At 42.5% G+C, this 15,508-nt stretch overlaps 1 protein-coding gene across 1 annotated transcript in view; it reads right to left on the bottom strand.

The window, feature by feature from the left end:
* Window positions 1–15,508, bottom strand: part of SHISAL2B (shisa like 2B) — a 75,879-nt gene that overhangs the window by 25,737 nt on the left and 34,634 nt on the right. The window contains exon 2 of the mRNA XM_072137134.1: window positions 3,364–3,521. Within this exon, the coding sequence (XP_071993235.1) occupies window positions 3,364–3,521 (158 nt within the window). The remainder of the gene's footprint in view (window positions 1–3,363; window positions 3,522–15,508) is intronic.

Raw genomic sequence — 15,508 nt, 5'->3', positions numbered from 1 at the left:
GTTAAATTTGTATGTAAGTCAGAACTGTATATTTTATAATTGTAACCCCAGCCAGAATTTTTTTAGTCTCTGTGACAACTGGATTTTAAAAATGTTGTTATAAGAACCAGAATTAACACTAAATCTTCATTACAGACACCTGTGATAACCGTTACAGCTGTTTATTGTAGCCTAGGACTAAAGTACAGCAAATTACCAACATCCAGAGGTCCGTTTGTAACTAGGGGTCGTCTGTAAGTCGGGTGTTCTTAAGTAGGGGACCATCTGAATGTTATCCTGCATGTTCTATTTTTTTTTTTTTACTGTATTTTATGTTGTATTATTTTTATTGCTATTTACATGAATAATTCCTGAATAAAATCAATAAAAAGATTGAATTAATAGTATGGTGCACACTGGTACTAACATATTATGATGCCAGTGCACTTCTAATACCCTACAATTTTATCAGTCCCCGGGTTATGTACAACATACGTTCTTTAGAAACATAACAAAAGAGGACGACAATCACCCACGCGTTTCGAGCAATTACTGCTCTTAGTCATGGCATGTTTAACAATATGTCACAATAAGATTTTAAAAGAAATGTCCGCCAATCAGAAATAGGGGGTGTGTGTAAGTCATGTGACACCCCCTATTTCTGATTGGTGGACGTTTCTTTTAAAATCTTATTGTGACATATTGTTAAACATGCCATGACTAAGAGCAGTAATTGCTCGAAACGCGTAGGTGATTGTCGTCCTCTTTCAGGGGCGTCGCTAGGTCAAATGATCCGGGGCCTGTGCCCCGAATGTCAGCTGTCCGGGGTGATTTCCCCACTCTCATCGCTATCTACGTCCTCCGGACGTAGATAGGGGTGAGCACTGTAGTGGTGAACGGAGCTGTCAGCTCCATTCACCAGTGCAGGGAGCAGGAGACGCTATCACACAGCCTCCCCTGCTTCTAGCAGCTCACTACAGCGCCGGGAGCAGGAGAAGCTGGGTGATGACGTCACCACACCTCATTCCTGCGGTCCTGCGAGAAGCCAGAGGAAAGACAGGGGAATATGTTTTTGTTTTTCATTCTGTGTGTATGGGGGGGGGGGATTACTTTTGTCTGGAGGCTATGAGGACATGGGGGGCTGGGGTTTACTTTCTGGAGGCTGTGGAAAACATTGAGGAGACTGTGGGGACTTCCACAGGGGGTTATGAGGACACGGGGGGGGGGGGGGTTGGCTGTGGTGCACGTTACCTGCGGCTGAGGGCTAATTGGGCTATGAGGAAATGGGGGACTGTGGAGGACATGAAAGGGGGCTGCGGAGGAGTTTTTGGGGGCTATGAGGACATTACAGGGGGTTGCACAGAGGGCATTTTTGGTGGCATACAGCTGCCATAGGTGTCCCCGGTATGGTGAGCACACTTTTGCGCCACCATGCCATCGCTGGAAAAAAGATCTTTCCGGAAAGAACAGCCTGGGTGCACAACTTCATATGGAGAAGGGAGGAGTAAGGAACACTCCCACCTCTTATTCAGCAGTCCTAGCTTACATGTGTGTTTGAAAGGGGTCTTACAGTAAAGAAGAGAAAGTGTTTGAACATAAGATTTCTGTGTGGTAAACTCCACAGGGAGAACCGTGGCTGAAGAGGAGACCTGGTAATGCTGGGCCTAATGGAGAAGATCAAGAAACAACTACACGTCACCTTGTGATAGATGTAATAGGTAGGGATATCTCCTGTGTTATCTGTAGCTGCTAGGTACAGTTGTTATTGGCACAACCACACGTGAAGGGGGTTATGTACAAGATACACTACTCAAAATTTGGTACATATGCATTGGGGCCCGTGCCCCGAATCTTTTGCGACCCTAGCAACGCTCCTGTCCTCTTTTGTTATGTTTTTAATTATTTTCAAATAAAGCTTCAAGTTTTTATGGATGTGCGCGATTTACCTCTTTGTCAAGTCTTCATACCCCACCAGCACCAGTCAAGTCTTCATACCCCACCAGCAGTCCTAGCAGGCAACGCGGATGCACTACTAGTGTGCTGGATGCACATGAAAATCTATTCCTCCGTATCCGGATACAAAAGACCTACCTAAAGAAGGGTGAGCTGACGCAATATTTTCTTATCTTTTATATGTTCTTTAGGTTTGTAGTTTTAAGTTGAATTTGAATGTAAGACGGAACAGATAAATTTTAATTGTAAATTTAAAAAAAATAAACACTTTTTTTGTAGTAAAATTGACTGTGAAAAAAGTCAACACATTTGCTTATGAGCTTGTTTTTTATGGCCTTTACTATGAAGTCCAAATGACACTTCCCCCTCCCCCTATTCTTTGGATTAGTACAGTCATGGAGACACCAAATTTTATATGATAGATACCAATTTCGATGTAGGTATCATAGTTTTATGACACCCGGATGACGTTCATTGGTGCACCCAAGCCTCATTTACATCTTTTTATTGAGTGATTTTCTCCAGAATGATTTTTGACGCTATTGACACCATCCCCTCTTATGATTATTATAGCGCTGACATCTGCTTTCTACTAAACATACCAACCGAAATGGTTGATTTCCTTGTGTTAAAGGGGTTTTCCCACGAAAGAAAATTCTAACATTTCAATCCCCTAATGGTGTTAACACAATAAAAATTATTTTAACCCCTTACTGCACAATTTTACAAGTTTTATTGCTGTTTTAGCTCCTATCACTCTTCCTGCTGCTCAGTGAAAATTCCAGGGTGTGGGAGGGGCCTTTCTAAGTAGACACATTACTATATTATCCATCTAGTTCTGTGGGGTGACAATGTGGTTACATTATCAGGGTAAAAGGTGTATATGCACTTTCATCTGGCTACTGACATTGTACTGACACATAGAGAGAGATGAGACAGATCAGAGATGATGAGATGCCTATTACACATAGCCTAACAAACAGAGGCTGACAGACTTTTACACTGTTACACTGTGAGCTCTGCTACATCTCACAGATCTGTGCCTGAATTTCCCTTCCCCTGGATTACTTATCTCCTTGTAGCTTGTAGTTTGCAGTCTCTCTCTCTGTTCACCATGTGCTGACAGGATGTGATCAGTGAGAGTCTCTGAGCTCTGTGCAGGGGGCGTGGCTACAGACACAGCAGAGACAGACAGAAACTCAGAGAAGTTATAGGGTCGTGTATAGGGGAAACTGAAATTGTGTACAGCAGGACTGTTAGAAACATCTGTGAAATGCTGCATTTTTGTTAATAACAGTGAATTAGAGAATGTGTTATTTTGTCATCCTGAGTAAATATAAGAAAACTGTCTTCATGGGAATATTCCCCCTTAAGTGTCCCAAGCAATTTATTGCAATTAAAGGTTTTTGCATGAACCTGCATTAAACCTACCTCGGTGTGACGATGATGATCCTGCATGTTGTAGTTTCAAACCAGTTTCTATCCTCTGGGGTTTTGTGTACAGAAATAAATAGCACAGCACACATACACTGACAACAAAGGCTAGTAAAACCAATGCTGCGATGGCCAGGCCAATAAGAGCTCCTATACTGGAAGAGAACACAAAAGACAGTGCATTAGTGTGTACATATAGTTATAGTGCTGACATATACTTAATATTAACCCCTTAGCGCTCCGCGCCGTAGCTGTACTGCGCTGCTTCCCACTATTAGCGCTCAGCACAGTACAGCTACTGCGCGAGCGCATAGGAGTTTAAGTTAAAAAATTTTGGGATGGGACTTGGGTGAGGGAGGCAGGAGGAGTTCCTGTCTCTGTCACCCGACCAATCAAATCGGTCCCGCCCGCCGATCACCGCGATTGGCCAGTCAAACCTGACTGGCCAATTGCAGTGATTTTGGACTAAAAAACGTGGTTTTAGCTCCTTCCTCTTCCTCCAACGGCACCATTTTGGTTTGGTATCGCTGGAGAGAGGAAAGAGCGTTACTGTGGGCACCAAAATACATTTTTAAACTATAATTACTGTTCTGATCCCTATTGTTCCCTACAAATCCCTATCCCTATCTGCTTTTTCCTGTGTCCTGTGTGTTCCCTGTGTGATCGCCTTGTGTGATCCCACGTGTCTTCCGTTTTTCCCTGTCTGTCCCTTCTGAACCCAAACGCACTTTTTAGTGCGCTGTGTTAGCGTTGTTCTGCACTGGGCGCACTTTTCAGTGCGCCGTGTGAATAGCGCTGCATAGTATCTTTAGTGGTAGTAAGTTTGTCTTAGGGCAAGCTAGGTGCATTTGTAGCGCCTTTTTGTGCGGTGCACATAGGTTTTTTTTTTTCGGTGCCTGGTAATATTTTTTTCCAGAGTGCCGTAGGTGTACCCGTACTTAGCTATTTTTTGTGTGTGCCATCTGTGCGGCTTGCCCGTGTAGTTTGGTGTGCATTATCTTTTTTTTGTGTGCCTGCTAGACGTTTTATCCGTGTAGTTTGGTGCACATTATCTAATTTTTCTAGTGTACGTTCTCTATTTTTTTTGTGTGCAATGTCTCAGAAGACGTACACCGTGTTGGAGGCATATAACATGCTTGCCTCTGAAACCGAGTCAGCTAGTGGGGATGATGTCCCCTTTTACCTATCATCATCCTCCTGCTCATCTTCCAGTGACCTGGAAGGAACCCCATGAAGGCGCCGTAGGGTTCCAGGGACTTCTGCGATTGAAGTGTCTGGGACTTCTGCAGGAGAAGTGCCTGGGACTTCTGCAGGAGAAGTTTCTGGGACTTCTGCAGGAGAAGTGTCTGGGACTTCTGCAGGAGAAGCGTCTGGGGCTTCCACTGACCCCACATGGGTAGCCCCAGATAATTATCCCCCTCAGGTCCCTGACTTTTTGGGCCATCCTGGAATTAATTTTGACACGGCAGGGCTCAGAGCTGTGGACTTTTTAAAGTTTTTTTTTGATGAGGAGCTGCTGAATGTAATTATATTTCAGACAAATCTCTACGCTGCACAGCATATGCCCAAAACCCCACTTCATTTTATGCACAACCCTACAGGTGGACCCCTGTCACTGCAGCAGAGATGCAAAAGTATTGGGGCATAATACTCCTTATGGGGATAGTAAAGAAGCCTTCAATCAGGGACTACTGGAGCACAGACATACTGTACCACACCCCCATGTTCCGCATGGCAATGAGCAGGATGCGCTTTGAAGCCATCCATAACTTTTTGCACTACACTGACAACACACAGTGCCCACCCAGAGGTGACCCCAGTTATGATCGTTTATTTAAGGTCAGGCCCATATTAGATCATTTTAGTGCCAAGTTTGCCCAGGCATATACCACCGCCAAACATGTGAGCATAGACCCCTAGTACAATTCAAAGGGAGACTTCAATTCCGCCAGTACCTGCCCAATAAGAGGGCAAGGTATGGTGTGAAGATGTATAAGCTGTGCGAAAGTTCATCAGGGTACACCTACAAGTTCAGGGTATATGAAGGGAGGGACTCCACTATAGTGCCCCCAGAAAGCCCCCTCTTCCTGGATGTTACAGGGAAGATAGTGTGGGATTTGGTGCACCCACTGCTGGACCAGGGCTACCACCTCTACCTGGACAATTTCTACACCAGCACCACCCTGTTCAAGTGCCTCGCTTCCAGAAATACTGCGGCATGCGGCACTGTACGCAGAAATCAGAGAGGTCTCCCTAAGTCGCTGCTTGGGCAAAAACGTAAAAGGCACAAAAGCAGGGCACTATGCAGCGACTCTGTATTGTGTGTTAAGTACAAGGACAAGAGAGAAGTCCTTGTATTAACCACAATACATGAGCACACCACCACCCCTGTCCCAGTACGAGGTGCCAGTACAGAAACCCCCAAGCCAGACTGTATTTTAGATTATAACAAATACATGGGAGGGGTGGACTTGTCTGACCAGGTGCTTCAGCCGTACAATGCCATGCGGAAGTCGAGGGTGTGGTACAAGAAGCTGGCCGTGCACTTCATGCAGATGGCATTGTATAATGCTTATGTGCTGCATCGATATGCCGGCCAGAGGGGAACCTTCATGGAATTTCAAGAGGTGGTAATAAAGTACTTTCTTTTTGGAGACCAGGAAGGCGGGAGTGCTAGCACATCTGGAAGTGAGGCCCCATCACGTATTGTACCAGGGCAGCACTTTCCAGGAGTAGTTCCCCAAACAGCCAGCAAGGGAAGGTCACAAAAGAGGTGCAGGGTGTGCTCCAAAAATGGCATTCAGAAGGACACCATTCATCAGTGTGAGACATGCCCAGAAAAACCAGGGTTATGTATGAAAGATTGCTTCCGAATTTATCATACATCCCTGGATTTTTAGAGTACCCTGTTGTTACCCTGATGCACAGCTTATACATCATGCCGCATGCTGCACCTTCCCTTCTAAGCCCTGCCATGTGCCCAGCCTGTAGATTACTGTCCCGTATGCTTTACCCGGGAAAACATGCATCATGATTTTTAGGGTGTTTGTCTCCCATGGCAGCAGCTGGGCACAAAATGACATAATGGATATTTTTTACTATGCAATATCCATTATGCACTTTTTCAGGGGTCCACCTGTGGGGTTAAAATGCTAACTATACCTAGATTAATTCATGGAGGGGGTGAAGTTTCCAAAATAGGGTCAGTTCTTAGGGGTTTCTACTGTACTGGCCCCTATTGGCATCTACAAATCTTTCATGATGCCAAAAAGAAAAAAAAATGTACAATGTCTGTGCTCCAACAAGTTATTCCCTTTTGAGCCCTGCCGTGTCTCCATCCTACAGATTATTGCCTCCTATGGGGTATTGCCCTAACCAGGGTAACCCGCAGAATGATTTTTGACGTGTTTTTTCCCCAGTGGCATGAGTTGGGCAAAATACTTTTGTCACTTCAATGGCATATTTGATAAATTGCAATACAATTGTTTCTCTGCACTACTCACTTTGTATTACATTTGAGCCAGCACCTTAGGGGTTAAAATGCTCATACAAGCCTACATACATTCTTTGAGGGGTGCCCTTTCCAAATGGGTTCACTACTTGGGGGTTTCTATTGTACTGGTACCTCGGGGGCACCCCCCATTACCAATCTAGTGAAAACGGAGCTTGAAAACCTAAATTGTGGTTCTTTCTTCCTGACCCCTGCCGTGTGCCCAGCCTGTAAATAATTTGCACATGTGTGGTATTGCCGTACTCGGGACAACCCGCAGAATGATTTTTGGGGTGTTTGTCTAAAGTGGCATGGGTTGGGCACAGTATATGAGGCACTAAAATGACATTTTTGAGATAAAAATGCAATTTTTACACTGCACCCTTTACTCTGCATTCAATTTTGGCCAGCGTGTTGGGGGTTAAAATGCTCATACAACCCTACATACATTCTTTGAGGGGTGCCCTTTCCAAAATGGGGTCATTACATGGGGGTTTCTATTGTACTGGTACCTCGGGGGCACCCCCCATTACCAATCTAGTAAAAACGGAGCTTGAAAACCTAAATTGTGCTTCTTTCTTCCTGACCCCTGCCGTGTGCCCAGCCTGTAAATTATTGGCACACGTGTCGTATTGCCGTACTCGGGACAACCCGCAGAATGATTTTTGGGGTGTTTGTCTAAAGTGGCATGGGTTGGGCACAGTATATAAGGCACTAAAATGACATTTTTGAAATAAAACCGCAATTTTTACTCTGCACCCTTTACTTTGCATTCGATTTGACCAGCGTGTTGGGGGTTAAAATGCTCATACAACCACCGATAAATTCTTTGAGGGGTCTAGTTTCCGAAATGGTATCATTTATTGGGGGTTTCTATTGCACTGGCACCTTACGGACCCTGCCAACATGACATGGCACTCCAAATCCAAACGTGTGAAAACGGAGCTGGAAAATCAAAATTTCACTCCTCCCGTTCTCAGCCCTGCTGTGTGCCCAGTCTGTAAATTATTTGCACATGTGTGGTATTGCCGTACTCGGGACAACCCGGAGAATGATTTTTGGGGTGTTTGTCTAAAGTGGCATGGGTTGGGCACAGTCTATGAGGCACTAAAATGACATTTTTGAGATAAAAACACAATTTTTACTCTGCACCATTTACTTTGCATTCAATTTTGACCAGTGTGTTGGGGGTTAAAATTCTCACCACAACCACCAATAAATTCTTTGAGGGGTCTAGTTTCCGAAATGGTATAATTTATTGGGGGTTTCTATTGCACTGGCACCTCACGGGCCCTGCCAACATGACATGGCACTCCAAATCCAAACGTGTGAAAACGGAGCTGGAAAATCAAAATTTCACTCCTCCCGTTCTCAGCCCTGCTGTGTGCCCAGTCTGTAAATTATTGGCACATGTGTGGTATTGCCGTACTCGGGACAACCCGCAGAATGATTTTTGGGGTGTTTGTCTAAAGTGGCATGGGTTGGGCACAGTATATGAGGCACTAAAATGACATTTTTGAGATAAAAACACAATTTTTACTCTGCACCATTTACTTTGCATTCAATTTTGACCAGCGTGTTGGGGGTTAAAATGCTCACCACAACCACCGATAAATTCTTTAAGGGGTCTAGGTTCCGAAATGGTGACATTTTAGGGGGGTTTTCTATTGTACTTTTACTTCAGGGGCTCTTCAATTACACTGTGGCACCACAAAATATTTGCAGCCAAATTGGCTTTCCAAATTCCCAGTATCGCTAACTCTGTTCTGGACATCACTGTGCAGGGAAACAGCAGCTGACATCCACATGTCTGGTATTGCCGTACTCGGAAGAAGCAGGGCAAGAAATTATGGATATATATTTACCTCAAATTCCTTCTGAATGTATCCATTTTAGGGCTAAATTAGAAAGCTTGAAATCAAAAATTGAAATTTCTAAATTTCCACTCCATTTTCATATGCTTTCGGAAAAATAATTAAAGGGTAAACAGACTTCTTAAATGCTGATTTGAATAGGTTGAGATGTTAGGTTCATAAAATGGTGTTACTTGTGGGGGTATATAGTACATAAGCCTTTATAGGGCACTTCCAATCTGAATTGATCACCAAAAAGTTCGCATTTTTCAAATTTCAAGAAAATCGGAGAAGTTGCTACTAAAACCTCAAACCTTCTCACATCCATAAAAAAAATGGAAACGTAAAACAAATAATGGATATAAAAAGAAGACCAATGGCAAAAGGTTTCTATCAAAAAAAATTTGTGGTATCACTTTTTGTCTAAAAGTATAACATTTGAAACTTTGAAAATAGTCATTTTTTTCAAATTTTTCCTAGATTTTTGAATTTTCACCCCCCAAAAAAGGAACGGAACACCGAAATGACACTACTAACATAAACTACAATGTCTCACGAGAAAACAATCTCAAAATCACAGAGATATCTTAAAGCGTTGAAAAGTTATTACCACAGGAAGAGACACTGGTCAAATTTTTAAAAAAAGTACCGAGCCTTAACGTACAAACAGGCTGCGTCCTTAAGGGGTTAAACTAAAGGCCAAATCCTGAGGCTCCATAGACAATAAGATGGAAGGGTAGGACAGACATGGATGGCGTGCTCCACCCCACCCCCACAATACGGAAATCCAGAAAACGCTAGCTTAACTGTCTGCAACCTACAATAATGTCAGCAGGAGACAAATGGGTGTGATAAAATCAAAAGGCATCCAGGAGTGAAACAAGGCAGTGTTCAGTCTAGTGCAGGACAAAATTAAAATGGGAAGAGGATGGCGCTGGAAAGCCCAAACAGGCACAGATTTCAGTTGGTTATTGAGATGGTTTTCGGACCCAAATCTTCAACAATCAAAAAGGCTGGCATCATTTGCTCAGTCAGTCGTCTTACATTTACTATGAAACACTGAAGCAGCAATTTGATTAGTGGCCATGGTTAATAAACAGACTTTCTTGATATCTCATATTATTATAAATTCTAGATACTAGGTAAATTTATATTTTGTATGTTTTTGGTGGATGCAAAAAAGAATACACAGACTATTTAGAATCTTTCAATGGTGCATCCTCAGCTGTCATTTCAGATGATTAAACCTAAAAATAAGTGACATAAGAGACCAGTATTGGCATTTATTATGTGTCCTAAATATATTTTTCCTGGTCTTTCCTCTTTAAAGAGGAAAAATAACTTGGCACCCTTGAATTCATTAACAAAGTTCTTTTATTGTCATATAATGATAGCAATCCACAGAAATAATGTGACGTTTTGGACAAAAAGACCTTCTTCGGACGCAGGATTGCACAGGAAAGAAAATGAAAAGGTAAGAAAGCTCTCAAGAGGGCAGGCCGCTGGAGGATGTCATTATCCGCTATTATTTTGCACTACCCGTCTCCTTAAGAGCTTTCTTACCTTTCCTGTGCAATCCGGTGTCTGAAGAAGGTCTTTTTGTACCGAAATGTCACATTATTTCTGTGGATTGTTATCATTATATCAGAATAAAATAACTTTTGTTTATGAATTCAAGAGTGCCAGGTTATCTTTCTGCATATTTTATGGAGTAGTATCCTACTCGTGCACCACCAGTCCCATATGGAGTGACGTGTATCCAGTGTTCCCACAAAAGAATTATTCTCACATCTCAATCCCCTAGTGATGTTACCACAATAAAGATCATTTTAACCCATTACTTAACAATGTTGCTCAGTTTTATTACTGTTTTAGTTCCTATCATTCCTGGTTTGGTCAGTGTAAGATTCCGTGTGGGTGGGGCCTCTCTTAGTAGACACATTGGGGGTCATTTACTAAGGGCCCGATTTCACATTTTCCCGACTTGTTACCCGAATATTTCCGATTTGCGCCGATTTTTCCTGAATTGCCCAGGGATTTTGGCACGTGCAACCGGATTGTGGCGCAACGGCGCTGGCATTCACGCGACGGAAATGGGGGGTCGTGGCCGTAAAAAAAACCCGACGGATTCGGAAAAACTGCCGCATTAAAAAAAAAAAGTGTCGCTCGACGCGCGCTTACCTTCACCTATGATAGGACGGTGAACTTCAGTGCATTCCGATGGTCTTCAGCGCAGCAGCGACACCTGGTGGATGTCAGAGGAACTGCCTTAGTGAATCCCGGCCGGATCGGAATCCACCGCAGAGAACGCGCCGCTGGATCGGGTAAGTAAATCTGCCCCATTATATCCCTCTGTGGGGGATAGGTCTGTGGGGTGACAATGTTAAAGCTAGCAGTTTATCACTGCTAAAAATGGGATAGCACTAGGAGCTGCTTACTTTAGTAAACAGCTCCTAGTGTGTTTTTTTAGGGTGACAGGTCCTCTTTAAATTTAACACAAAAATGTGATCAGTGGGTGTTCACCAATTTTAGAATGTTAACCCCTTCGCGACGGGTCCCGATGCATGGAGAGGCCTTGCGGGCTGTGCCCTCTCCATAGCCGGTAAGTCTTTACTGCATATTGCAGCAAAGGCTTACCGGTAACACCCGCGATCGGTGCTGCCGGCGGCTTAAATAAGATGGCGGCACCCATGCCGCAGATTGTCATTCCACATGACTTCATTGGGGAGCAGCGATCCGTTCCCTTGACAACTTCGGGTCTCACAAGGACCTGAAGCTGTCTCGTTTTAACCCATTCATTACAATGTGCTAATTACACATTGTAAGGAATGAGGAAAATCCCCCCGTGACTTCATCGGGGAGCGGCGATCTGTTGCCATGACAGCCTCAGGTCACAAAGATCTGAGGCTAACATGTTCTGGCTACCTATTACAATGTACGATCTGCACATTGTAATAGATGGTGTGCAAAATCCCCATATACTGCCATACTGTAGTATGGCAGTATTTGATAGAAACGATCAGACAAACTAGGGTTAAAGTACCATAGGGAGTCTAAAAAATAGTAAAAGAAAAAAGTAAAAAAAAAATTATACTAAAAAAACCTAAAAATTCAAATCACCCCCTTTGCCTAGAAATGCCATAAATATAAATAAACAGTAAAAATCATAAACATTGCGTCTGAAAATGCCCGATCTATCAAAATATAATAACGGTTTTTCACTGCGTTTAACCCCGTAACGGAAAATAACGCCCAAAGTCGAAAATGCCACTTTTTTTGCCATCTTGAAAATTATAAAAAAATTTATAAAAAGTGATCAAAAGGTCGCACAGTCCTAAAAATTATAGCAATGAAAATGCCATCAGAAATTAAATCACCCACATCTCCGTACACAAAAGTATAAAAAAGTTATTGGTGCCAGAAGATGACAAAATAAAATAAAAAAAAATTGTTTTAATTTTTGTAAATGTATGAAAACATTATAAAACCTATACAAATTTGGTATCCCCGTAATCGTACCCATCCAAAGAATAAAGTAGACATGTCATTTGCGGTGCACTGTGAAAGCCATAAAATCCAAGCCCACAAGAAAATGTTGCAAATGTGTTTGTTCACCATTTTCACTGCATTTGGAATTTTTTTCCCGCTTCCCAGTACACGGCATGGAATATTCAATACCATCACTATGAAGTGCAATTTGTTACGCAGAAAATAAGCCATAACACAGCTCTTTATGTGGAAAATAAAAAAGTTATCAGTTTTTCAAGGTGGTAAGTAAAAAATAGAAGTGAAAAAACTAAAAAAGGCCAGGTCGTTAAGGGGTTAGGTAGAAGTTATTTTACTTATTTGATTTGAAGATCACTGAGAGCCTATAAGTTATACACAGCAATGGTCACTTTTTCCAGGGGGTCTGAAGAAGCCATTCATAGCTAAATGTGCACAGCCCTGGTCAAGACCTTCCTTTCATTGTAGGCATCAATCTGTGCCTCTAAAATTGGAACCTGCTCTTCTGGTCTGTACAATTGAGCACACTTAGTCTTGTTATTTTTATTTGTATGCAGAGAAGGTGTATTACTACATGCTAAACTGATGTAAGCCAATAATTGATGCAAAAAATTTGGACAAATTTTTCCCTATTTTTAAAATAATATAGTGCCAATAATAAAGGATTAAAAACTTCCTTTTGGATTTTCCCATGGAAAATACAGCAATTAAAAAGCACACTGTCCTACTTTATTCCTGCCTAAAGGAAAGTGTAAACTCAATGGGGCACATTTACTTACCCTGTCCTGTCTCAATCCCCGAGGTCCGTTGTCTGACGAGGATGAAGTCCGGCACGATTCACTAAGGTCGTGCGCCCGATTTCCGGCATGTGTCACTTCCCCCCTGAGGCCCGTCGGAGTTCACCTTCTTCTCCCCGGTGTATGTGAAAGCATGTCTTGTGACACAAATTGAATTTTAAATTGCACACTTAGTCCAAATCAGTTGGGTTGTCAGACGGCCACGCCACCCGATTTGTGTCGCATGAATGTCGGCGCAATTGGTCCAAAAATCCGATCACGCCCGCCAAAAATCCCTGTTAAATGCATTGCAATATTGCGGAAATAGTCGGTAAACCCAAAAGAAATGAGGTCCGCGGACCCTTAGTAAATGTGCCCCATAATGTCCAGTTGCTAGGACTTCTAGCAATCACAGGAATCTGAAAGTCCTCTGAAGTGTCTGCTTGACCTTTATTACATTTGCTTAGTTATTGTAGAAGCCCCATTCTAGTGGATAAAGCAGGTTAAAGGAAACCTACCACTTGATATGGTAGGTGTAAGATGAGAATACCGAGCACCAGCTCAGAGTGAGCTGTTGCCGGAGCTTGTTTTTGTTAGTGTCCTAAACCGCTGTATTGCGGTTTAAAACACTTTTTAAACTTTATAGCCGAGCGCGTACCACTGTGCGCCGTAGCAGCTTCGGCTATAAAGTTTAAAAAGTGTTTTAAACCGCGATACAGCGGTTTAGGACACTAACAAAAATAAGCTCCGGCACCAGCTCACCCTGAGCTGGTGCTCGGTATTCCCATCTTACACCTACCACTTCAAGTGGTAGGTTTCCTTTAAGCATGCACACCTTTTTTGATCCTCCATTGTAGCAATCGTTGGGGATCCCAGTGGTGTGACCCTTGAGGATGGATGGGTGTCCTTAGAAATATATTCGGAGCTTTCATAGTGCATATGCCAAATTTATCAAGTCAATGTGCACAAAGAAAAAAACTAATGATAGACTGCAACATCATAAATATTAAATACTAAAGAATTAAAAAAAATATTAAATATTCTAAAACTTTTCGTCCATACGAGGAAATCATTACCAAAAACACACATGTCAATCCTAACGTCGCAGTGCAGAATTGAATTTTCATTTTGAATTAGACCTTTATAAATCTGATATATTGACTAAAAGTGCCATTCAGACACCGAACTATGATTTGTTGTAAGAGAAATCACCTGGCAAACTGTAGTCTATGAAGTAGACCACCAATATATTAGGGCTCAACAATCAGGTTGTACCTATCCAGACAATGCAGAGAGCTATAAGAGGCACTGAGAGGGGCTGCACTCATATATATGGTGGAGCTATCGGGCTTTTATTTAAGGCTACTGACTGGACACATCTGGTCTACTGTAAATACAATAAGCTTTCTTATGCTTTTATCATCAAGTTTCCTATGGCCATCTGCTCCCCCTGCTTCATTTCAGTTTATTACTCATGTCAGGTTCCTAACTAGGGATGAGCGGACCCGAACGGAAAAGTTCTGTATTAGACGTCTGGGTTTAGGTAGAGCACAACCACTCCACCGGTAACACAAGATTCTGGTTGAATTATGGATTAAAGCACTACTTTCCCCTTAAATTCTAAGAAAAAACTCTCAGGATAAGAGGTAACATGAAAAGTAACAAAATATTAATTTTCAGTTAGTAACTTTTTGGTTACCCAAATATATATAAAATACGTCTTTCTCCAATTATCTGCCTCCTTTTGTGTCCCTCACCTGGGTTAAGTGTTTTTTTTTTTGGTAAACTCTGTGCCAGCATCATCTAGTATGGCTGAGGATGTGCTGATTGTGTTACCATCTTTCACTTTGATTTTGCTAGTGTGAACAATGCGCTGCGTGTTATAGACCCAGTTTGTAGTAAGATCCTGGTATACTGTTATTTTTTTACTCTGTTTTCTGGTATTCTTACCTTCTCCCTGTATTCAGACTCTCCTTCTGCCTTGCAATTTTGTACTGCCCTCTTTGTTGTGACCCAGCTTTGGAGACTGTGATTTTCTCTCTGTCTACATGTGCATTTTCACTCAGTAATGGAACGTTACCTAGGGTAAGCCAGACACGTACACATGGACAGCCAGGGAGAAGATTAGTTGCTGGGCCCACTGTCTCTGCCTGTGCCACCTGTCCATTCCAAGAGCCTGCATTACACTTTTCTATGGAAATCTCTGCTGAATTCAGTTTGCCATCATTTTACACATAAGATTTCAATTCCTATCCTTCCAAGTCTTTCCACTGGTAGAAGATTGAACGCATACTGTCAGGTTTTCCCCAGAAGAAGGCTACTCATGGGGGTCCATGAGAGGGACACTTTGTGAATACCTTATGATCAATAACTATAATGATGTATCAATAGTCTAAGGAGGAGAACTACTTTAAAGAGAACATTTCACCAGGGACCACCCACAAACCCCACACAGTACCATCTTGATGTCTTTATACTTTTGCCACTGATGACACTAACCATGGAATTAGAGCCAGCAT

The sequence above is a fragment of the Engystomops pustulosus genome, chromosome 1 (assembly GCF_040894005.1).
Source record: "Engystomops pustulosus chromosome 1, aEngPut4.maternal, whole genome shotgun sequence".
NCBI classification, from domain to species: Eukaryota; Metazoa; Chordata; class Amphibia; order Anura; family Leptodactylidae; genus Engystomops; species Engystomops pustulosus.
The sequence above is the reverse complement of the archived record's forward strand: the minus strand, read 5'-3'. Positions and strand labels throughout refer to the sequence as shown.